A 20,781-nucleotide genomic window follows, 5' to 3' on the forward strand; every position below is an offset into this window, starting at 1 on the left:
CGAGCTCCAATATAGATGCTTCTTCTGAATACTCAAAAGAAGCGGAGGTGCTCGAGGGAGATATCAATGCCAACCTGGCAGTCGAGGTATCACACTGGAGTGCCCCTCGAGATCCACTAGAAAGCCTCAACTGGTCGCCAAGTCAAGGTGGTTGTTAAGCCTACCTAAAAACTACACGACTTGTGCCAGTTGTTATGTGCTCCTAATGCACGGCAATCACCTCCAAGAATCTCTAGAGATTCCCAACATCTCCAACAAGGTAGGCTGCATTTCTTTGGTAACTTTTATCACTTTAAAGCTAAATTCTAGAGTTGGAGGCAAGTATGAAGCTTTTTTTGCTTGCACATATAGTTATGTTGAATCAAAGCAACTAACATCCTTTTATGGCTTAGGACAAGAACTCGAGTGATGCTGCGCTGCAAGCCCTTCCTTTGATTATACGGCATAATGGTGTAGTAGCCTTGGTCTAGCCTCCATGAGCTGCTCTCTTTAGTCATCTAAATCCAATATTAATGGTGCCGGCAACTGCAGAGCAATGCGATGGCAAGCATGCAGTGTTATAAAGTTGCCATGTGATCGTGCCCTTGTGTATGACAGACCGCAAAGACCGCAACCACTTGCAGTGTTAAGAAAGTTACTGTGTGACCATACACTCGTGTATGGCCATTGGGACTAAGCATGCAACCGCCCACCCAAACAGCTCAGACCACTTGAATGGCATCCTCCCTCACACACAACCCTAAGTTTTTTTCTGGCTAGGATGATCCCTTCTTACAAATGGAGCTGTGGGCTCCTAAAACCCAGGTCTACTGTATTTGCAATTACAGATTTTCAAAATTAACTGTGAATTTCAAGGTTGCAAAAATGCTTGACTTTGGGAGGTGGTACTGAGGAGAGCACTTGTTAATGGGACAAATTGGATAATATCATATTAAAACAGGTGAAACTTTTTGAGCTTTGGGGGACTCCACATAACGATGGTTGTTTGTAATGTGCTGGTGTGTCCAACACGTAAATGATCTCTACATCTCACATCTGTAGATAGATGAGAGAGAAACTAAGCTATAACCTATACATGTGAAACGGGCCCTTTCAAAGGGACAAGAACCTTAAGTCTGATATACAATTGTTGTGAAAACCACATGTTTCAAGGACCTGAATAGCCCAATCACTCATGGTCGCAACACCTCAACCTAACAGTACATTAACAACTGCTCTTTGCATTGGCGTGCTCGTGTACGCAATACGCGTGTATGGCGTGCAGATTGATAAGTATCCGCATCCATTTGACTGCACATGGAATCTTAAAATTATAAAAGAAATCCATGGTTTCCCAAGTTCAAAAGCTGTCACACAACACCCTGCTCGTGCATAGCCTCTGCAATTTGTAAAAAGGCTGCAATATTTGCCCCATGGACCAGTGCCCTGTCCAACCCCCCCAAAAAAAAAGTTAACATTAGTTTATCACACTAATAATAAGCTTTTAATACAGTTAATTATGTTTGCAAATGCTAAAACATGCAATCAATAGTGACTATCATCATAAAAACTTACGTGTAGGCTGCTTTAAAAAATTTAGTATTGGTGTGAGTTTAGCTCAACTTTTAACTACTGGTGTCAGCTTAGCCCATATTTGCCCGTGTCTGGGTTATAAGTTGGCTTTTATTTTTTGTTGTGGGCATGCGCACGCACGCAGGCGGGGGGCCCGGGGGGTGGGGTGGGGAGGGGGGGGGGGGTGGTTGTAATCTTTTGTTCTGGGAGAGGAGTGGGGGGGAGAAGAGAGAGAGTGTGTGTGATCACACTCCCAGAACAGAGGAAAAAGAAACCTAGACATAGAACATTATCCTCCTCGAAAAAACATACAGAAGACTAGTTGCATATGCTTACTCTGTATTTGTTCTCAAAATCCCGTATTCATATCCAGCCTTCACGCATTTCTGATAAATCTCTCTCATGAATTCCTGCAACATAAACAATGCTGTCTTGGCATCTCTTTTTTCCATACCCACACCGGCTGGCATACAGCAACCCTATAGAGTTCAGTAGAGCAACATGCATACCAGTAATCGAGAGTCAAACTCTTCTATTGTAAATTGCATTTGTATTTCATTCAAGCTGTGTGTTGCCTCAAGAGCTGCAATCGCCACCTGCATCAACATTAAAAAATCTAAACATTGAAGACAATGGCTGAAACAAGTCAGTCACATGAACCCTCGTAAAGAACTTACTCCTCCAGCACTAGCCGCTTTGCTCGGTGCAACGAAGACGTTCGACTTTCTAAGCACATCAAGTGCCTCAGATGTGCATGGCATCACCGAGCCTGCAGCATAAAATGTCATGTCACTAAAATGCTTGCTTTCAAGAGCTTTTTGGCCCAAAACTTGTTAGTTGATTCAATTTTAGTCATGTCACTAAAATGCTCGCTTTCAAGAGCTTTTTGGCCCAAAACTTGTTAGTTGATTCAATTTTGTCCATTTAATTGAGGATAATATATGGTAGGTTTCTTATGGATGATCATATATACTGGTACCTTCAATCAAAAACCGGCATCCTCCATGCACCAGCGCTATGGCATCCGAATGATTCAATTCGTTTTGTGTCGCACACGGGAATGCCACCTCGCATCTCTCAGCCCATGGTTTAGCTTCATCGCAATACTTAGCTCGTGTGTAGCTTTTGGTGTACTCTCTGGCACCAAAATGTAGTGTTTTCACACTTTTTCAGTCAGATTTGAAATATCAAAAAGTTGGGGTACACGTTTAGCAGATGAAGAATCTTCACCTTAAGCTTTTTTGTTGTGCTTTGATCTGTCTGATAAATCGCAACTTCACGTCATCAAAGCCAGACTCATCAAACAGGTATCCTCTAGAGTCTGCAGGCAGGTGTGCACACAGAGATAACCCCGTGCTTCTCTCTCTCTCTCTCTCTCTCTCTCTCTCTCTCGGACACACTTAACCCCCCAAGAAAAAGAAGGCAAGCCTACGGTGAACCCTTGTTAAAATCAACCCTGCTTTGATCTCAGCATTCAAGTAAGTATTCAAGAACTTGCCTGAAACCGTGACTGGTATGGCTCCCACTGCAATCAGCTTTTCCACAACATGCAAGGCAACCTTTCCCGATCCACTAACAATACACCTAAAAATCATGGGTACGATAAGATTTTCTTAAACACCCAGTTGCATGAAAAAAGCTTAGCATCTCTCTCTCTCCCTTCAATTTTCCGATCCGTGCCTAGATCTCTCACAAACATGAAGCTTCCACTAACTAGGACAAAGACTTCTACCTACGCTACCTAGGTGGGAGTTATACGCTCTCTTCATTCCACTTCAGGCAATTGGTATCAGAGAGATGATAGACCTCAGGCCTCTTAGATCCTTGCTAAAGTCTTCCAGCAAAATCTTAGCGAAATGTACCTGCAGGAATTAGAAAACTAATCATGTCCAACCCACTTAACAGCACGTCGTGCACACAAAAATGAGAAGCCTTGACAAAAATGACAAGAAATAATGGGAGTCCATTACAGATTACCAATCCATATCCTGTCGCTTCTGTACGCATGTTGAACCCAGACCAGAAGTTCTTTGGACCTGAAAAAATTCCCTGATAATCACCCAATCTTTAGAAGTGCCTTCTTCCTAACCTTGAAAAGAACTCATACACAGTTGAGATGCAAATGTTTAGACGGTAATCAACCCATTAGCAAACAGATGTAGCCAGCTATTTCAAGACCAATGGGTTTTGACAGTCTAAAATAAGGCAATGTATTAGGTAACACTAAAATGGCAACATTATCAGGTCAATCGACATCTTTAGCTAAGATAGGTGCAAGTCAAAAATGCAAAAAAAGACTAAGACTGCACTTGCAGAGAAGGAAGAAAAGGACACATTGAGGTCCTGAAGTCTCGCACCCGTACATACGTGAGTATAAGAAGGCAAAAAAATATGCCAAGAAACCATGGAGTTTTTTTGAATAGAGCATGAGATCATCATATTAAAGATAAAGGACACTATGTAAGGATCCAAAGAGACATGATAGAGAAGCTCAAGTCCTGTTTAGTCGTCGTTTCATTTTACATGTTTTGTCAATACATTTGGCATCTGTCTAGAGTCACTCCTATATTGTTGTGCTTTGGGTTACACTAAAACAGCTAACCCAAATTCAAAACGTAACAAAAACACAGCTGTAGCTGGCACCCAGCACGAGCAAGACAGGACAGCAAGCCACTACTCCAGTTTGCCCTCCAATGCCTTAGAAAGGCAATAGGGGAACTTAGTGGGCGGGTTTGTCCCGGGGGGACCAACTCAATGCGACGATCCTCAGGGGTGGGAGCTGAGGTAGAAGATCATCCTTTAGCATAATGTCTTGAAACTGTGCAAGGAGACCATCCAGCCTTTGCGTCAAAGGGGTTGCTGGTTGAACAACAGACTGCTGGCTATGGACAAAATCAAAGGACATTCCGCCTCTTTTTTGATGGCTCTTTGGGCCTGGATATGGGAAATGAGTTGGAATGCTCCTATCCCTTTGAATCAAGACACACGCTCAGGAACACCATCAACAATTGTGAAAGTGTCCTGCCTCCAATCAAGAATGGGTGCATACTCCCTTTTTTTTCCTAGAAACAAGATCCTTCTATTAGTTAACAAAAAACCACCTCGAAGGGTTAGATACAGCCTCAAAGGGCTAGATACAAACTCGCCTCCATGTACACGCGAGGACATACTCCCTTTTTTTTTCCTAGAAACAAGATCCTTCTATTAGTTAACAAAAAACCACCTCGAAGGGTTAGATACAGCCTCAAAGGGCTAGCTAGATACAAACTCGCCTCCATGTACAGGTGAGGACCAAAGAACAAGAGGGGGGAAAGGATGCACTTCTCCTCCGGCTGGCCGCTCTATGAGGAGAAGGCTATCTCATACAAGGGGTGGGGGAGGGAATAACCACACATGCGGTCTGTAGTGCCAAGTGGGCTCACCGCCTCTATCAATGAGAAAAGGACCTGGTTGCCGGAGCCTCAATGAGGCTTTTTGACGCTTCCACATTCGGCCAGAACCACCCTGTAGCTCCCCCCACTGACCGCGGAGCATATGAATGATGTCGAACCAGATGCTCTTGATGGACTCTGCAAGCCGAGTGTGGATGCCTTCGATGACTTCGCTGCATCGAGCTCTCTAGATGTGCCATGCTGCAATGCTGCTACAAATCTCCTATCTTACGCACAAACCCGGAGTTCAATGATCAGTAGATGGGGCTCGGAGTGGCATTGACGAAATGCAAAGGTTCTCCTGAAGGGCTAGCCTCCCACGTTCCTCATAAGCCATAGCCTCAGTGGCCCAAGCGACCGTGCCCCATGTAATAGTATAGGTAGAGGTCCTGTCCATCGTGAAAACGCGGAGAATCCGCCGTTGCCAAACCTGCTCAGCCTTCGGGTAATCCCAAAGACAATGTCGCTGAGACTCCTAAGAGTGATCACACCTCGGACAAGCTGCTGGTCTACTGCCAATGGCCAACCACAAAAAGAGGGTGATCTTCCGAGGTCGAAAACTATCCCAGAGCCTCTTCCAAAAATTTGAGAGAAAGCGTAGTGGGAGGCCTTGTGTAACTTGGTTGAACACAAGGCTAATCAATACACTTAAATACACTAAGATTTGAAGGACACTTGCTCAAATACAAGAAGTAAATTGCTGAATTGACAAGAGACACACAATGAGCCGGAACGGCCGACCCCTCCCTTGAGTAAATTGTATTACTATTGGAGCAATTCAATACATAGCTTCACGGGCATCCATTGCCAAATCCTCCATGCCAATGCATATGAAATTCAGCATTTAGAAAACAATGGTATGTCGATGTAGATCACCAAGGAGCTGCCTTGATGCCCGGCCCGACTTCAGTGCCCATATTCTCTACCATTGGCTCTATGTTCTACCAAGCAAGGTAGCAACATCTTCAAGAGCACATAGAGGAGTCCTGCCCTTCTACTGAGTAAGTAATGACAACACATTGTCCAATTAGCTTACCAGTCTTCATAGAAGTTGTCGCAAGCGGAAGCCTTCGCGTTGGAAGCTTTAGAAGTGTTGATATCTTCGATTTGCCGCAATCCTTCGCGACAAAAGTCTTCAAGAGGATGAAGAGAACCCTGGGAAAGCTTCCCCTATGGTTCAACTTGAGAAAGGAAGGCTGAAATTAGGATTTTCAGCAAAAAGACCAAAAATTACAGCAAAAATGAGAGCTGTTTTGCTCAAATTCAGTCATTGGGAGTGAGTAGGAGAGTGATTAGCACTTGGAAACACTCTTGGAAGCTTGGAAAACACCCTAGCAAGTTGGGTATGGCTATGGAGAGCTTAGAAATGGAGAGAAATGGTGGAAAAACAGAGTTTTCAGCCTCCAAAAATCCTCATGAAGAGAAATACGAATTTCTCTTAATAAGTAAGTGAATTGGGGTCCAATCAGGTGAAGGGACATGGGGAGATGCCCATTTATGAGTAAAAGAGGAGGATCAGGTCCTGGACATTGAGTCTTGTCCGCCTCGGGACTTCAGTGAGTGTGAACTTGGAAGAGGTCATAATTTATAAGTGACTTTTGGGCGCCCAAACTTTAATGAAATGGGAACGCACTCACTTATAAATATTGGCCAAGTCCTAAGGGCTATTTGAGCCTAGATCGGGAAATACTTACCACCTGTTCACATGCCACACAACCATGTCAGCAGACAGTTTCACACGCACGGTTCACGGGCGGGCGTCCCCTTACCCGGAACTACACATAGGTCATGCAGGCATGAAAACAGCATGCAATTTCATTTGCAGGCAAGCACATAAAGATGCTATGCAATGCAGCATTGGCATGAGCAATTTCCGTTCATGAAACCATATAAGACCAGGCGTTTCCAAGCAAGTATACGCAATACCAGACCCAGTGGAAAGCCAATCCTCCAGGCGTTTCCGGGCATGTACACAAAGACACAAGTCCCAGCGGAAAGCCAAGTCCTCCAGGCGTTTCCGAGCATGTACACAAAGACACAAGTCCCAGCGGAAAGCCAAGTCCTCCAGATATTCCGGGCATGATAACATCAAGTCCCAGCGGAATATCATATCCAACTATACAGCATGACACGTGTCAATCACCTGCATAGGCATATTCCATAAGCCATGGACACTAATCCAATATGTACATAGTGTGAAAGCAAGAGTGAACCATTCGGGTGGCCAAATGGTGACATTCCCCCCCGCTTCTAAACAGTTGTCCGCAACTGAAATGCATCCAAATATGTCTGAAGCACATGCGGGCAATCTTTGAAGAACTCTTCATCTACCCATTTAGCATCAATGGGAAGATAGTTCTTAAACTTCACAAGGTAACGCCTCACAACTTTGCCTGCAGCAAGCTTGCGTTCCTTGTGATACACAATCTGCTCTAGCTGCAAGATCTTCTCAAGCTCATCCATTTCTGGTGGATCCTCAATGACCATTTCACTGGGCTCCGGCCCTACATACTTGCGAAGAAGACTCACATGAAAAGCATTGTGTATGTGCCAATGACTAGGTAATGCCAATCTGAAAGCCACTTCATTGATCTTCTCGATCACTCGAAAAGGTCCATAGTACCTGGTTGCAAGCTTAGGATATGCACCCTCTTTGCCAGGCCTCTTTGCAAGTCTTGCTTTCTCAAATTTCAGCAATACCCAATCATTCTCTTTAACATCCAATTGCCTTCTATGCTTGTCGGCAGCCTTTTTATGCTTGTCTTGTGAGCTTGCAATGGCTGTCCGCACCTGAGCAAAAGCAATATCCAAGTCTCTTACATACTCATCAGCTGCAAATATCTCATCCTTTGTGCGAAGGATGGGTGGCAAAACCACCTTACCATAAACAATCTCAAACGGGGCCTTTCCCGTAGATGCATGCACCGTGTTGTTGTATGCAAATTCCACAAGCGGTAAGTACTTCTCCCAAGAAGACTTCTGATCCGCGACAACATTTCAAGAGATCCAACACGGCTGAATTTGCAGCCTCACTTTGCCCATCCGTTTGAGGGTGATAAGCTGATGAGAAGTCCAATTTGGTGCCCATATTATCAAATAAGGCCCGCCAAAAGAGACTTGTAGTCCTTGGATCTCTATCCCCCACAATGGACTTCGGCATTCCATGATGTTTGAACACTTGTGCAAGATATATTTTAACCATATGCTCAGCTTTGATGGTCTTTTTGACCGGCAAGAAATGAGCTTGCTTGCTAAACCTGTCCACAATTGTCCAAATTGCATCATTACCTTGTTGGGTACGTGGCAAGTCCATAATGAAATCCATTGTAATATTTTCCCATGGCTGCGTGGGAATAGGCAATGGCTGAAGCAAACCTGGTGCCTTTTGCCTATCAAATTTGACCTTTTGACAGGTGATACATGCACGTACATGTGCCTCTATGTCCTTCCGCATACCTGGCCAAAAGAAATACCGCTCAATCATGTGCGTAGTAGGCATTATGCCTCCATAACCAGCATATGGAGGAGCATGGCACTCATCCAAAACTTTTTGCCTCATGTCAGACACCACACATAGGCAATTATCTTTTATAAGATAACCCTCTTTGATCACATATGAGGCATGTGCATGACCAGCCATCAAATCAGCCCAAATAGTGGCAAAATCAGCATCCGTATGATACAAATCACGCATGGTAGACAAGTCCCCATGAGAGGCAACCGAGATAGCTGCTGCATACGGCTTTCGTGACAATGCATCGGCCACTACATTCTTCTTTCCTGGGGTGTGCAAGATCTGAAAATGAAACATAGAGAGGAAATTGGCCATCCTCATATGCTTCTCTGACAACTTAGTTTGAGTAAGAAAATACCTCAAACTCTGGTGATCTGTCTTCACAGTGAAATCAGCCCCAAGAAGGTAATGTTTCCATATAGTAAGTGCATGAATTACAGCCAAGAGCTCTTTCTCATAAATGCCAAGAGATAGCTCTGCATCATGCAATCTACGACTCTCATAAGCCACGGCATGTCCCTCTTGATTAAGGACAGCCCCTATGCAATTTCCAGATGCATCACATTCCACACAAAAAGGCTTTTGCAAATCCGGAACGATCAACACTGGACCATGAGTAGTTGCATCTTTCAATTTGAGGAATGCATCTCTCTCTACATTAGTCCATTTGAACACGGCCTTCTTCTTTGTCAAATCATGCAAAGGAGAAGCAATCCATGCAAAGTGCCGAATGAACCTGCGGTAGTAAGAGCATAATCCAAGAAAACTACGGATCTCATGCACCGAACTCAATTCGGGCCAATTCCGAATTGCATCAATCTTTGCAGGATCCAAACGCGCACTCCATCTTTGGACACAATATGCCCAAGATAATGTATCTCTGACAAGAAGAACTCACTCTTCTTTGCATTTATGAAGAGTTTATGCTTATGGAGCTCTTCAAAAACAATAGCCAAATGAGCTTTATGCTCTTCTTCGGTCTTCGAGAAGACTAGGATGTCATCAAAGAAGACACCTGTAAATTTCCTGTACCCACGGAATATGCGATCCATCATTCTATTGAATGTAGCCGGGGCATTTGTAAGACCAAAAGGCATAACAAGATACTCATAAAGCCCAAATGCTGTCCTGAAAGCAGTTTTGTGTACATCCTCAGGCACTACACGCACTTGATGATATCCACTCTTGAGATCAATTCGGCTAAAGCATGCCGATCCATCCAACTTGTCAAGGATGTCGTCTATGCGTGGAATCGGAAACCTATTCTTGATGGTAAGCTTATTCAAAGCTCTATAATCCACACACATACGAAAGGATCCATCCTTCTTTTAAACTAAGAGGACGGGTGAACAATATGGAGAAGAGCTTGGCTGAACCAAACCCTTCTGAAGAAGCTCATTTACTTGCTTCATGATCTCCTCTTTTTGGGATGCACTTACACGATAGGCTGGCCTATTAGGCGGTGAGCTACCCGGCACAAGATCAATGCGATGATCTTCCGGTCGTACAGGTGGTAACTCATTTGGTAACTCATCAGCAAAACAATCATTGTGCTCTTGCAAAAATTTCAGCCTATCATTACTAAGAGTGTTTACATGTACATTATTTTTCTCAACATGATCTCGTACAAAAATCAAGTACGCAAAAACACTCTTTTTCATTACTTTCTTAATTTGTACATGAGATACAAGGGGAATGGTATCACCCTCTTCACCAGCATCAATTACATGTTCTCGGCCTTTATGCATGAAGGTGATCCTGTTAGTCTTGTAAGCCTTGCACGGATCAATACGTGTATGCCAAGGCTTTCCAAGCAATACATCACAACCATTCAAAGGCGCCACAAGAAAATCCTCATGATCCACATAGCCTTGAATGTGTATGCACAACTTGCCAAAAATAGGCATGACCTGCACTTCTCTACCAACAAAGGCAGCCCCTGCTTCCACTTCAATACCCAAAGCAGCTGCCATCTGAGTGGATATGAAATTCTCCGATGCACAATCATCAAACATGAAAAAAGCGGGTTGATCTTTGAGCTGTCCCCAAGCTTTACATACAACCCTATCTTTGCTATCATGTGAAGTGTTACCCTGCACATCCGGAACCATATGCACATTAGGCTTCGGTACATTAGCATTTTCAGCTTTGTTCTTCTTATTTGGGCATGCTCTTGCCATGTGCTCAGTGCTATTTGCCTTCACGCATATATTGCTCCTTCTTCTCAGCACTAAGACCAAAGTTTGCCGGCTTATAAGAGCGCTTTTTAGCAAACTTATTTTCAGCTTTTGGACCTGATTTGGCTTGGTTTTGGTCCCTTTTAGGTGGTCCCTTTTAGGTGGCTGTCCATCATTTTGCAGGTTTTGGACAACCCTCTCTTTGCCTTGAAATGAGGGTTTAGCCTTATTGGATCGACTCAATTTGAGTTCCAATTGCTCGGTGGCGGTGGCGGCTGCGATTAATTGGTGTAAGGTATGACCAGGATACATTTGTAATCCCGCTTTGTACACGGGTTGCAATCCCGATTGAAACCTTCTCTTCCTTTTCACCTCGGTGACATGCATAAATGGAGACACCTCCAAGAGCACTTTCCAAAACTTTTGTACATATGCATTTACCGATTCCCCCTCATTTTGCTTTACCCAATCCCACTTCATTGTTATCTCATTCAATGCATTGGGAGGCAAGAATCTAACAGGATTCGGTGAGAGCTTCTCCGTGAGCCACCAATGGACAGCAGTGCCTTTCATGAACATGCTTACATGCCGGATCATGGATTTCCGAGTGAAATCCTCATCACTGAAAGCAATATCAAACTGGGCAATAAAAGCAAGTGCCTTTGATGCATCATATTCTCCATGATATGTGTCAAACTTCACAGATTTGTCTCCGGCTTTGAAGTCACGAGACTTTGATGCATGTGTGTGCATCTCAGCATGTTTTCCCCCATGTTTGTCCATTGGGACAGCCCCTGTAAACTGGCATCATTTTTGAACCAAAAGGTGATGCATAAGGCATAGATACATGTGCCCTGTAAGCATGAGGCATGGCTGGCCCCTCAACATGCATTGATACATTTTCAGCCATAGCTTCTCCCTCACGAGCACACTCGAAGGCATGAGTGGCATGAGAGATACGCGGAATACCTGCACCAACAGAAAATTGCAGCCCATGTTGCATGTGTTGTGCATGTACATTTTCAGCCAGCAATGGCATTTGACATACATTTTGACCACTGCCATAAACATTGTATCCTTCACGGGCTACATGAGATATTCCTGCATGGCGTGAAGTCACTGATTGTTCCTCTCCCATAGCATGGAGATTCATCCTCTTAGACATAACTTCTTGTTCGGGCACTTGTGGGGATTCCAAGACATGTGGGATGGTTGCCTTTTCTGCATAGGCATCCTCGGTACGAGCCAAGTATGCACGTGCTGCATTCTCTTGAGCAATCATTGCCATTGCATGATCCATATAAGATTCAGCTTTCTTGGTCTTCAAACGGTCATGTACCAATGGATCCTCGCGGCGATAGAGATTCAATTCTTCTTGTTGTGCTTGGAGAAGAGCCTGCATATGAGTAAGTTCAGCCCTCAAGACTATGGACTCTTCTTCTTGCATCTTCTCTTTGCCACGGGACGGCTGTCCCACATATTCATGTTCCCTATTGTGCACCACATGAGTTTGCTCATCCTGTAAAGCATTGGAGGCATGCATTTCATTGTCCCTGCCTCTTGTATTAGCATCTCCAACATTCATTGTATGGCTGTCCATAATGTTCTAAGTGTAGAGATAGCTAGTGTTCACGGTGATCGTCTCTCACGATAGAAGTCAAAGAGAACCGTATGCTCTGATACCAATGTAACTTGGTTGAACAAGGCTAATCAATACACTTAAATACACTAAGATTTGAAGGACACTTGCTCAAATACAAGAAGTAAATTGCTGAATTGACAAGAGACACACAATGAGCCGGAACGGCCGACCCCTCCCTTGAGTAAATTGTATTACTATTGGAGCAATTCAATACATAGCTTCACGGGCATCCATTGCCAAATCCTCCATGCCAATGCATATGAAATTCAGCATTTAGAAAACAATGGTATGTCGATGTAGATCACCAAGGAGCTGCCTTGATGCCCGGCCCGACTTCAGTGCCCATATTCTCTACCATTGGCTCTATGTTCTACCAAGCAAGGTAGCAGCATCTTCAAGAGCACATAGGACAAGAGAAATACTACACAGGGCGGCTAAACAAGGAGTCCTGCCCTTCTACTGAGTAAGTAATGACAACACATTGTCCAATTAGCTTACCAGTCTTCATAGAAGTTGTTGCAAGCGGAAGCCTTCGCATTGGAAGCTTTAGAAGTGTTGATATCTTCGATTTGCCGCAATCCTTCACGACAAAAGTCTTCAAGAGGATGAAGGGAACCCTGGGAAAGCTTCCCCTATGGTTCAACTTGAGAAAGGAAGGCTGAAATTAGGGTTTTCAGCAAAAAGACCAGAAATTACAGCAAAAATGAGAGCTATTTTGCTGAATTTCAGTCATTGGGAGTGAGTAGGAGAGTCATTAGCACTTGGAAACACTCTTGGAAGCTTGGAAAACACCCTAGCAAGTTGGGTATGGCTATGGAGAGCTTGGAAATGGAGAGAAATGGTAGAAAAACAGAGTTGTCAGCCTCCAAAAATCCTCATGAAGAAAAAATACGAATTTCTCTTAATAAGTAAGTGAATTGGGGTCCAATCAGCTGAAGGGACATGGGGAGATGCCCATTTATGAGTAAAAGGGGAGGATCAGGTCCTGGACATTGAGTCTTGTCCGCCTCGGGACTTCAATGAGTGTGAACTTGGAAGAGGTCATAATTTATAAGTGACTTTTGGGCGCCCAAACTTTAATGAAATGGGAACGCACTCACTTATAAATATTGGCCAAGTCCTAAGGGCTATTTTAGCCTAGATCGGGAAATACTTACCACCTGTTCACATGCCACACAACCATGTCAGCAGACAGTTTCACACGCACGGTTCACAAGCGGGCGTCCCCTTACCCAGAACTACACATAGGTCATGCAGGCATGAAAACAGCATGCAATTTCATTTGCAGGCAAGCACATAAAGATGCTATGCAATGCAGCATTGGCATGAGCAATTTCCGCTCATGAAACCATATAAGACCAGGCGTTTCCAGGCAAGTATACGCAATACCAGACCCAGTGGAAAGCCAATCCTCCAGGCGTTTCCGGGCATGTACACAAAGGCACAAGTCCCAACGGAAAGCCAAGTCCTCCAGGCGTTTCCGGGCATGTACACAAAGGCACAAGTCCCAGCGGAAAGCCAAGTCCTCCAGATATTCCGGGCATGATAACATCAAGTCCCAGCGGAATATCATATCCAACTATACAGCATGACACGTGTCAATCACCTGCATAGGCATATTCCATAAGCCATGGACACTAATCCAATATGTACATAGTGTGAAAGCAAGAGTGAACCATTCGGGTGGCCAAATGGTGACACCTTGAGACTACCAGTGTCCTACTGCTGCTGCCAGGGTGCCCTTGACCTCAGGCATCTGGATCCTAAGGCCTAGCCGTGTGGTGTATGCGAAAAACGGGGTGCTTAGAGTCTCACCCTTGTCTGCATGATCACACCAGGTCCACTCTCTCGGGGTCCCACTGGAGGCGCGTGAGGGGCCTACTCTCCTAGATCCATAAGCACTAGTCTCTCCCTAGCTACCTTAGCTGGAGGGGGATCAATGTGTCACTCGTGCATGAAATCCAATCACCCTCACCCTTCGCAAGGTGCATCCATTGAAGTCATATTCTGATCTCTCTAATCTACCATGGGGTCCAATCGAAAAAGTGAGCAAGGCGCAACTCTCATCCGCGCCATGGACTCCCAACAGAATATCATGCCTAGTAAACACTCCCACCCACTGCGGGGGGGGTAGGGTCAAGGATAGGGGTCAGCCATTCCGGAGCAATAGCAGAGTCCATGTCGAAGCTGAGTCTATCTCTGCCTCGGATCCTAGCCACGCCTCTCTTGAGCCTCTGGGAAAAGCTGTTTGAATGCAAACCAATCTCCAAGGGATCTAGCAAGTCCTATGCTCAACGCTCCCCAAGATACATGAGGTCGAGCCCTAGCATGTGGCCACTAAGTAAACGAATCAAGCAGTTTTCCAGATCAAGAGCTGCCGAAGACGCTCCTTGAGGCTACATGAACTGACTACTGAAGGGCCGGCCTAAGATGATCCCAAGCTCATAGGGTGCATACTCCCTAAACCATTGAATGCCAAGAATCATATCACACCCCAAAAGAGGTGAGACAATAAAGTCTCACTAAAATGTAGCCTTTTGAACCTTGAATTCAAACTGTTGAGCCTTAAGATGAAAAATGTGAGTGCAAAGACCGGGCGTGAACCCATCTGCATCCAGATGATGGGGTACAAGTGTACAACTCATCTTTTTAGCCAACTAAGGAGAAATGGCATCCTTAGAGCTGCCCATATCGAAGAGGACAATGAACTGTTGTCCCTTCATTGTGCCATAAGCACGAATAAGGGCTTTGTTTTTCCCCTCAGTCTCACCCTCTATAGCTTATCGTCAAATACCAACATAGGTATTGAGTTTAAGGCGGGTAAGAGTTGGACGGCGTTAGTGGTTGATGTCGGAGGTGTGGATGCAACTGTAGCGATGGCTACTGTGGAGGCAGAGGTCTTGGAGGCTTGTGTAGCATGCCACTTGGTACAATCTTTCTTACCATGCTGCACAATGTGACAGAATAAACATCGGTTCTCTCCCTTGTACCACGTTTGCTCATCTGGTTGGAGACATCCACCAGTAATACCCTCCTTGACCTTTTCCTTAGGTGTCTTCTTAGGCTTGAATTCCCTATCTTTCTTGTTTCTTGAGGTGCTCTAAGACTCTTTCTTTGTATCCTTGCTATTTTGAGCTCCCTTCCCCGACTGGGATGCTGATTGTTGGGTGGTGGCTGACTGTTGCTACTAGGGTTTGAAGCTAGCCTGAATTTGCTTGGAAGTTGGGCTTTCCTCCGTTCAACATCATTTCCTAATTCTAAGCGAGAGTAAGAGCCCTGTCATATAACTGTGACTCAAAATTACACACGGTGAACCTAATGTTAGTATCCAACCCCCTAATGAATTGTTTCAATTTGTCCTCCTCGGATATCCCCAATAGTCAAAAGTTTAGAAAGTTAAGGCAATCTAAAACAGTAAAACAGGTTCTTTGTGAGAGCAAACACGTAGTTATGTCTGAGTCATTATTACAAGGATTTGATTGTCTAAGCTTTAGATGGATGCTTGCTATATAGTGTTGGTGCGTAGATGGTGCACTACTGGTGAATCCTATCAAAACGGTTTGTCAATCGGAGTTCTGAGTCAAAAGTTAGTACAGTTCAGGCAAACTGCATCTAAAACAGTAAAATAGGTTCTGGGAGCGAATAGGTAGTTTTCTCTAAGTCGTAAGCAGGATTTGATCATCAAAGCTTTCCATGAAAGCTTCAGACGGATGCTTGCTATATAGTGCAAGTGCGTAGATAGTATAGTGTTGGTGAATCCTATCAAAATGGTTTGTCAATCTGTAAGATCCCTATTCCCACCGAGCAACAGATTCGGGGTCCTAGCAGCAGAAGTAGCACTTCTCGCGCGTGACAGAGTCCCACACTCGGGGCCTCGCCCACGGATATCCGGACAAGAGACTAATCCGTCGATTTTTCCAAAACCGAACCCGAAAAAACTTCCTTCACCCGAAAAGCACGGGCGATTCCACCAGGATAACTCTTTACTCTAACGTAGTCAAGATCATTACTGATCAAGCTGATCAGCGGACTGCACCTATAAAGATACTCGGTCAGATGAAGGAAGAAACTTGCACTTGGATCATTGGGATCAACGCTTTTTTCCCCATTAAGAGGCACAGCCGTTGATTCCTATCCATAGAACAATTACTACATTGTTGTGCTAACGTGATAAAGTTGTTACAGTATGTAAGGTGCTTGGCTGAGACCCATTTTGGGAGAGTCTATAGAACTCATTCTTAAGGTTGGTCATGTATTGGAGAGGAAGAAACCGTTTTTTTGAGGTCAAACACGAATGTCCCATACATACTAAGGGGCCCCTGTGATTGGGTCAACATGTAGACTGGACTAATGTTGCCACCAGGTAACTACTTCGCCAGAGAGGTAAGGTGTTGCCAAGAGGACTCGGTCTTGAGGATCTGGAAGCTTAGCCAAAGGAAAGTATGCTACGAATTGATAAAATATTTGCATAACTGCAGCATGATCGCACTTACCATATACTTATAAAATTTGGTTGAGCTCGTATGACTATGGTGGTTGGGGTGGTGCAGAAACTCAAACCGTGTCTTGGTTCTGGATTTGCATAACATCTCACTCAAGCCTTTGTTGGTGTTCTCGAGCCGTCGTTGGTCTTCTTCAACCTTGCGATGGGCATCCTCGGCCATTCGTTCATCATCACGTCGGGCTTCTTTGGCCCTTCGTTCTTCAACCTTTTTGGCGGCTTCTTTTTGTCTTTCTTGCTCCATGATAAGGAACAATCTTTCAAGTTCTGAGAGTTCTTTTGGCTTTTCAACTGCTTCCTTGGCTTTTTCAGCCTCTAGCTTTTTTTTCTTTGGCTTTTTCTGTTGCTTCTTCTTTAGCCTCAATTTGTTGCCTGAAGAATCTATTTGTTCCAAGATTGCTTTGACGAAATCTTCACTGTATTGCAGAAGCGTTTCTGTGGTGGTCTCTTCTTTGTTGATCTCTCCTTCCATGTCTTCTTTGTAGCTTTCTGAAGAAGTCTCTCTTGACATTGTGAAGGCTTGGGTGGTTTTTTCTAACCACAGTTTTACCATCCACGTTGGGTCACAACCTGCAACTCTGATACCAATGTAGCATGCAATAGGTTGACCGACGTAACGTGCAACAAAGCCTTCTTTAAACCTGTGAGTTTATGCAATCCACTTTATTTTAAGAGAGGAGTAGAGAGAGAGAGAGAGAGAGAGAGAGAGAGAGAGAGAGAAGATGAGAGTCGACACCAAATTGGGTCCCAAATACCCACTGAAGCACCCCCCATTGTATTTGCTTGTATTTCTTTGGAGAACTTTACAATGATAATGAATGATGACTGAAGACTGCCCAACACAAGGACGAGGGAGACCGAACGCAAGCTGAACCATATGCACTGTAGAAGGCTCTATGAAGCCACTTATGCAAATCCAGATATGCACATATGCTAGTTGAAGATGAGAGGACCTTCTATGTTGCCTTGGACTGAAGCATGGAGTGCTTGAGGCTGTTTGTATGCTCTAAGAAACCAGGGAATCTCAAGCACACATGTCTTCTTGAACTGCTTTGCTGAATTCTGAATGAATGAAGCGATTTATGCAATGGACCATGGGCTGCTTTTATATGCAACTTTGCTGCTGGTCAGTCCATTTATGCTGCTGTTGGCCAAGTTTATATGTCCCACGACTTGCTAAAAATAGCATTAACTACTATTATTGCTGGCCAACTCGACATGTTATGCTGCCGACTTACAATTGATGCTGGCCGACTAGTTGTTTATGGCCTTGTTAGGCTGGCCGACTATTATATGTGGGTTATGATGCCTTAAGTATCAAGACAGAGGCGGTGTCAATGGGGACACGCATGTCGGAAAGAAGCTGACGAAGATACATAGCCTCAGTGGTGGCACCATAGAGGGCCCAATATTCGGCTTCTGCGGAAGAACCTGCAACGGTGTCTTGCTTTTTGCTAGACCAAGAGAAAGGGGCAGATTCGAGGGAGAACAAATAACCACCATGAGAACATCGGAAATCAAGATCACCAGCCAGTCGGAGTCGGTGTAACCACGCAGGGTGATCCCACGACTGTAGTGAAGTCCATATAAATAGGTACCTGCTAGATAGCAAACAACCCTCATTGTTGAACTCCAATGTGGCCCCCTTAGGAGCATTGAAATACTGACTTAAAATGGATATGCAATAGGAGATATCAGGACGAGAATTTGTGAGCCAAATAAGTTTCCCAACCACTTGTCGGTAGGCTCGCTCTTCATGTGGAGGTGAGTCCACTTCCTTTGACAGTTTAACAGTGGGATCCAATGGAGTAGCCACTGGGATAGCACCATCAAGAAAGTAGAAAGTAATGAGTTGGAGACATTACTTCTATTGAGACACGAAAATACCATTAGGATGTTGGATCACCTCCATGCCAAGGAAATATGAGAGAAGACCGAGATCAGTCATCTCAAAAGTTTGTCTAGGCTGTGCCATGATATCAGCCATTTTGGCTTGATGTGAACCTAAAATAATGAGGTCATCAACATACAATACTAGGTAGCAAACCATCCCCTGATCAGTGTAAATGTAGATATTGGGGTCACAGTGAGATGGTTGAACACTTTCTTGTTATTTCCTAGATGAGGCAGACAAGTTGGATGGTGGTAACTTTTAGTCATGGAATTTACAGGTTACTTCTATTCTCAGGGAGTATGGTTTGATGGAGTTTCTCTCGTACAAGAATCGGTGCATGCCGGATCTTGCCTCTGCAGAGGATGTGTGTCTGTGGAGGAAGACTGACGGACAGATCTATGGCTTTCTCCTCCTGAATTGTCAAGATTCGGTTCTTCGACACTTCATCTATGCTCCTGATGATGCTTTACTTTCTCTGTGTGGCAGTTGCTTTGTGACCTGTATGGTGATGCCAGTGATCGACAGATGGTTTCTACTTCTGGGTGCTATGCAGCCAGTGATCTTGTGGATACTTCTTTTGGAGATGTTCTTGCAGCGAAGGATAGTGGGCCAATTTTGCTCATTGCATCTGAGGAGTTTGTTTCTCCTGTTGCCTTGCCTTTAGTTTCTATGCGTACTTGTCCTTGCCAAGATGATATCTCTGGTAATGTTTTTGAGGAAGATAGTGGGCTATCTTTGCTCACAGCTTCTAAGGGGGATTTGTCTCCTATTGCTTCGCCTCCGACTCTTTCTTCGTCAACCAGTGACCAGGATGTGTTACTGGTCCCTTTTCCTTCTATGGAGGAGCCTGCTTCTACGTTGTATGATGCTATTGAGGAGGCTACTACTACTTCAGTTACCACTACTGTGAATGTTCCTATTTCCCTTACTCTGTGTGAGGATTCTGGTTTGTGGTCAGGTGTGTTCGTGACCGTGCCTGGGGCATAGTGGTACTTCTAGGGATTGAAGGATTGGGATTTGGATTTGGTTGGGCCTGTGGAGTCCCGATATCAGTTTTCAGAGGGGAGAATTGAGTTCTTACATCTGGCGATGCCGACCTTCGAGGAGGATGCTATTGTACAGCATTTGGCTACTCTTGGTACAAAGTTGGAGCAGATGGACTCTATTCCTTTTGAGGGTATTATCTTCTTTGAGCTACAGGCTTCTAGGGATTTCTGTGGCACTATGTTTACATTTGGGTTTGGCATCGATATTTGGAGCAACATGACGCAGCCTACATGGTTGTTTTCTTCTAGAGGAGCAGTGTACCTGGCAGCTTGTTCTGTTGCTTTTGTAGCTGAGTTGCTGTGGAGATTGCTTGTGGAGCTTTCCTGGTACCTGTTGTTGCTGCATTCTTTTGTCTTTGACAGAGGACGACTTCTTCGGCTTCTCGGAGTATGTTCAGCATCTGGTGCTAGAGGGGGTGTTAGCACATTCATCCCTAGTTTCTGTCCATTTCTGGTGTCCTTTTGGTCTCTTTTGCATGGCCCTTGATTGTGGGCTGGCCACCCCTATTTTACATATTTTTCTGGGATTTTTCCCAGCCCGTTTGATATTTTACTAGTCGGCCAGCTACTTAGCTCCAGTCGGCCAGCTTATTCAGCTCCAGTCCGCCAGCTCATAGGTGGAGCTGGCCTCTCACTTTTCATTCAGTCTTGTACATCTTTTGCTCCCTCACTTGTGAGACTACTTGTGTCTCTTGCTTGGGACTATTGTGCTTTAGTATATTTAGTATAGTTGCTCCATATATCTCTCTCTTGCACTCTCTATTCAGCACACTCTAGTGCCCCTTTGCTTCCGCTCTGTGCACTCTTTCACTCCCGACAACCACCCAGGGACCCTTTACCTAGCTGGTATCAACAAACCATGCGTGATTCTGGCATGCTTCCCCTTGATATCTCTCTAGACGATATCTCTCTGGACGGTCCTCGTCGGTCCACCAGACTCGCTCCTCATGCCTCATTCGTCTCTGTTTTTTCTGCAAACTATGTGGCGCATGATGAGCCAACATCGTGGAAAGATGCTATTAAAC

At 44.6% G+C, this 20,781-nt stretch overlaps 1 protein-coding gene across 2 annotated transcripts in view; it reads right to left on the minus strand.

Moving 5' to 3' along the window:
- Window positions 1-903: 903 nt before the first annotated feature.
- The window catches only part of LOC147609864 (uncharacterized), a 39,482-nt gene continuing 19,604 nt past the window's right edge, over window positions 904-20,781 (minus strand). For both annotated transcript variants that reach the window (XM_086787294.1, XM_086787295.1), the window contains 9 exons: window positions 3,529-3,600; window positions 3,358-3,413; window positions 3,050-3,135; window positions 2,782-2,872; window positions 2,531-2,688; window positions 2,229-2,320; window positions 2,061-2,147; window positions 1,888-1,961; window positions 904-1,425 (listed from right to left, as the gene is read on the minus strand). In XM_086787294.1, coding sequence (XP_086643420.1) covers window positions 1,350-1,425; window positions 1,888-1,961; window positions 2,061-2,147; window positions 2,229-2,320; window positions 2,531-2,688; window positions 2,782-2,872; window positions 3,050-3,135; window positions 3,358-3,413; window positions 3,529-3,600 — 792 coding nt within the window. In that variant the 3' untranslated portion in view covers window positions 904-1,349. The remainder of the gene's footprint in view (window positions 1,426-1,887; window positions 1,962-2,060; window positions 2,148-2,228; window positions 2,321-2,530; window positions 2,689-2,781; window positions 2,873-3,049; window positions 3,136-3,357; window positions 3,414-3,528; window positions 3,601-20,781) is intronic.

Source organism: Cibotium barometz, chromosome 50, assembly GCF_041138505.1.
Source record: "Cibotium barometz isolate CiBa-2024 chromosome 50, ASM4113850v1, whole genome shotgun sequence".
NCBI lineage: Eukaryota > Viridiplantae > Streptophyta > Polypodiopsida > Cyatheales > Cibotiaceae > Cibotium > Cibotium barometz.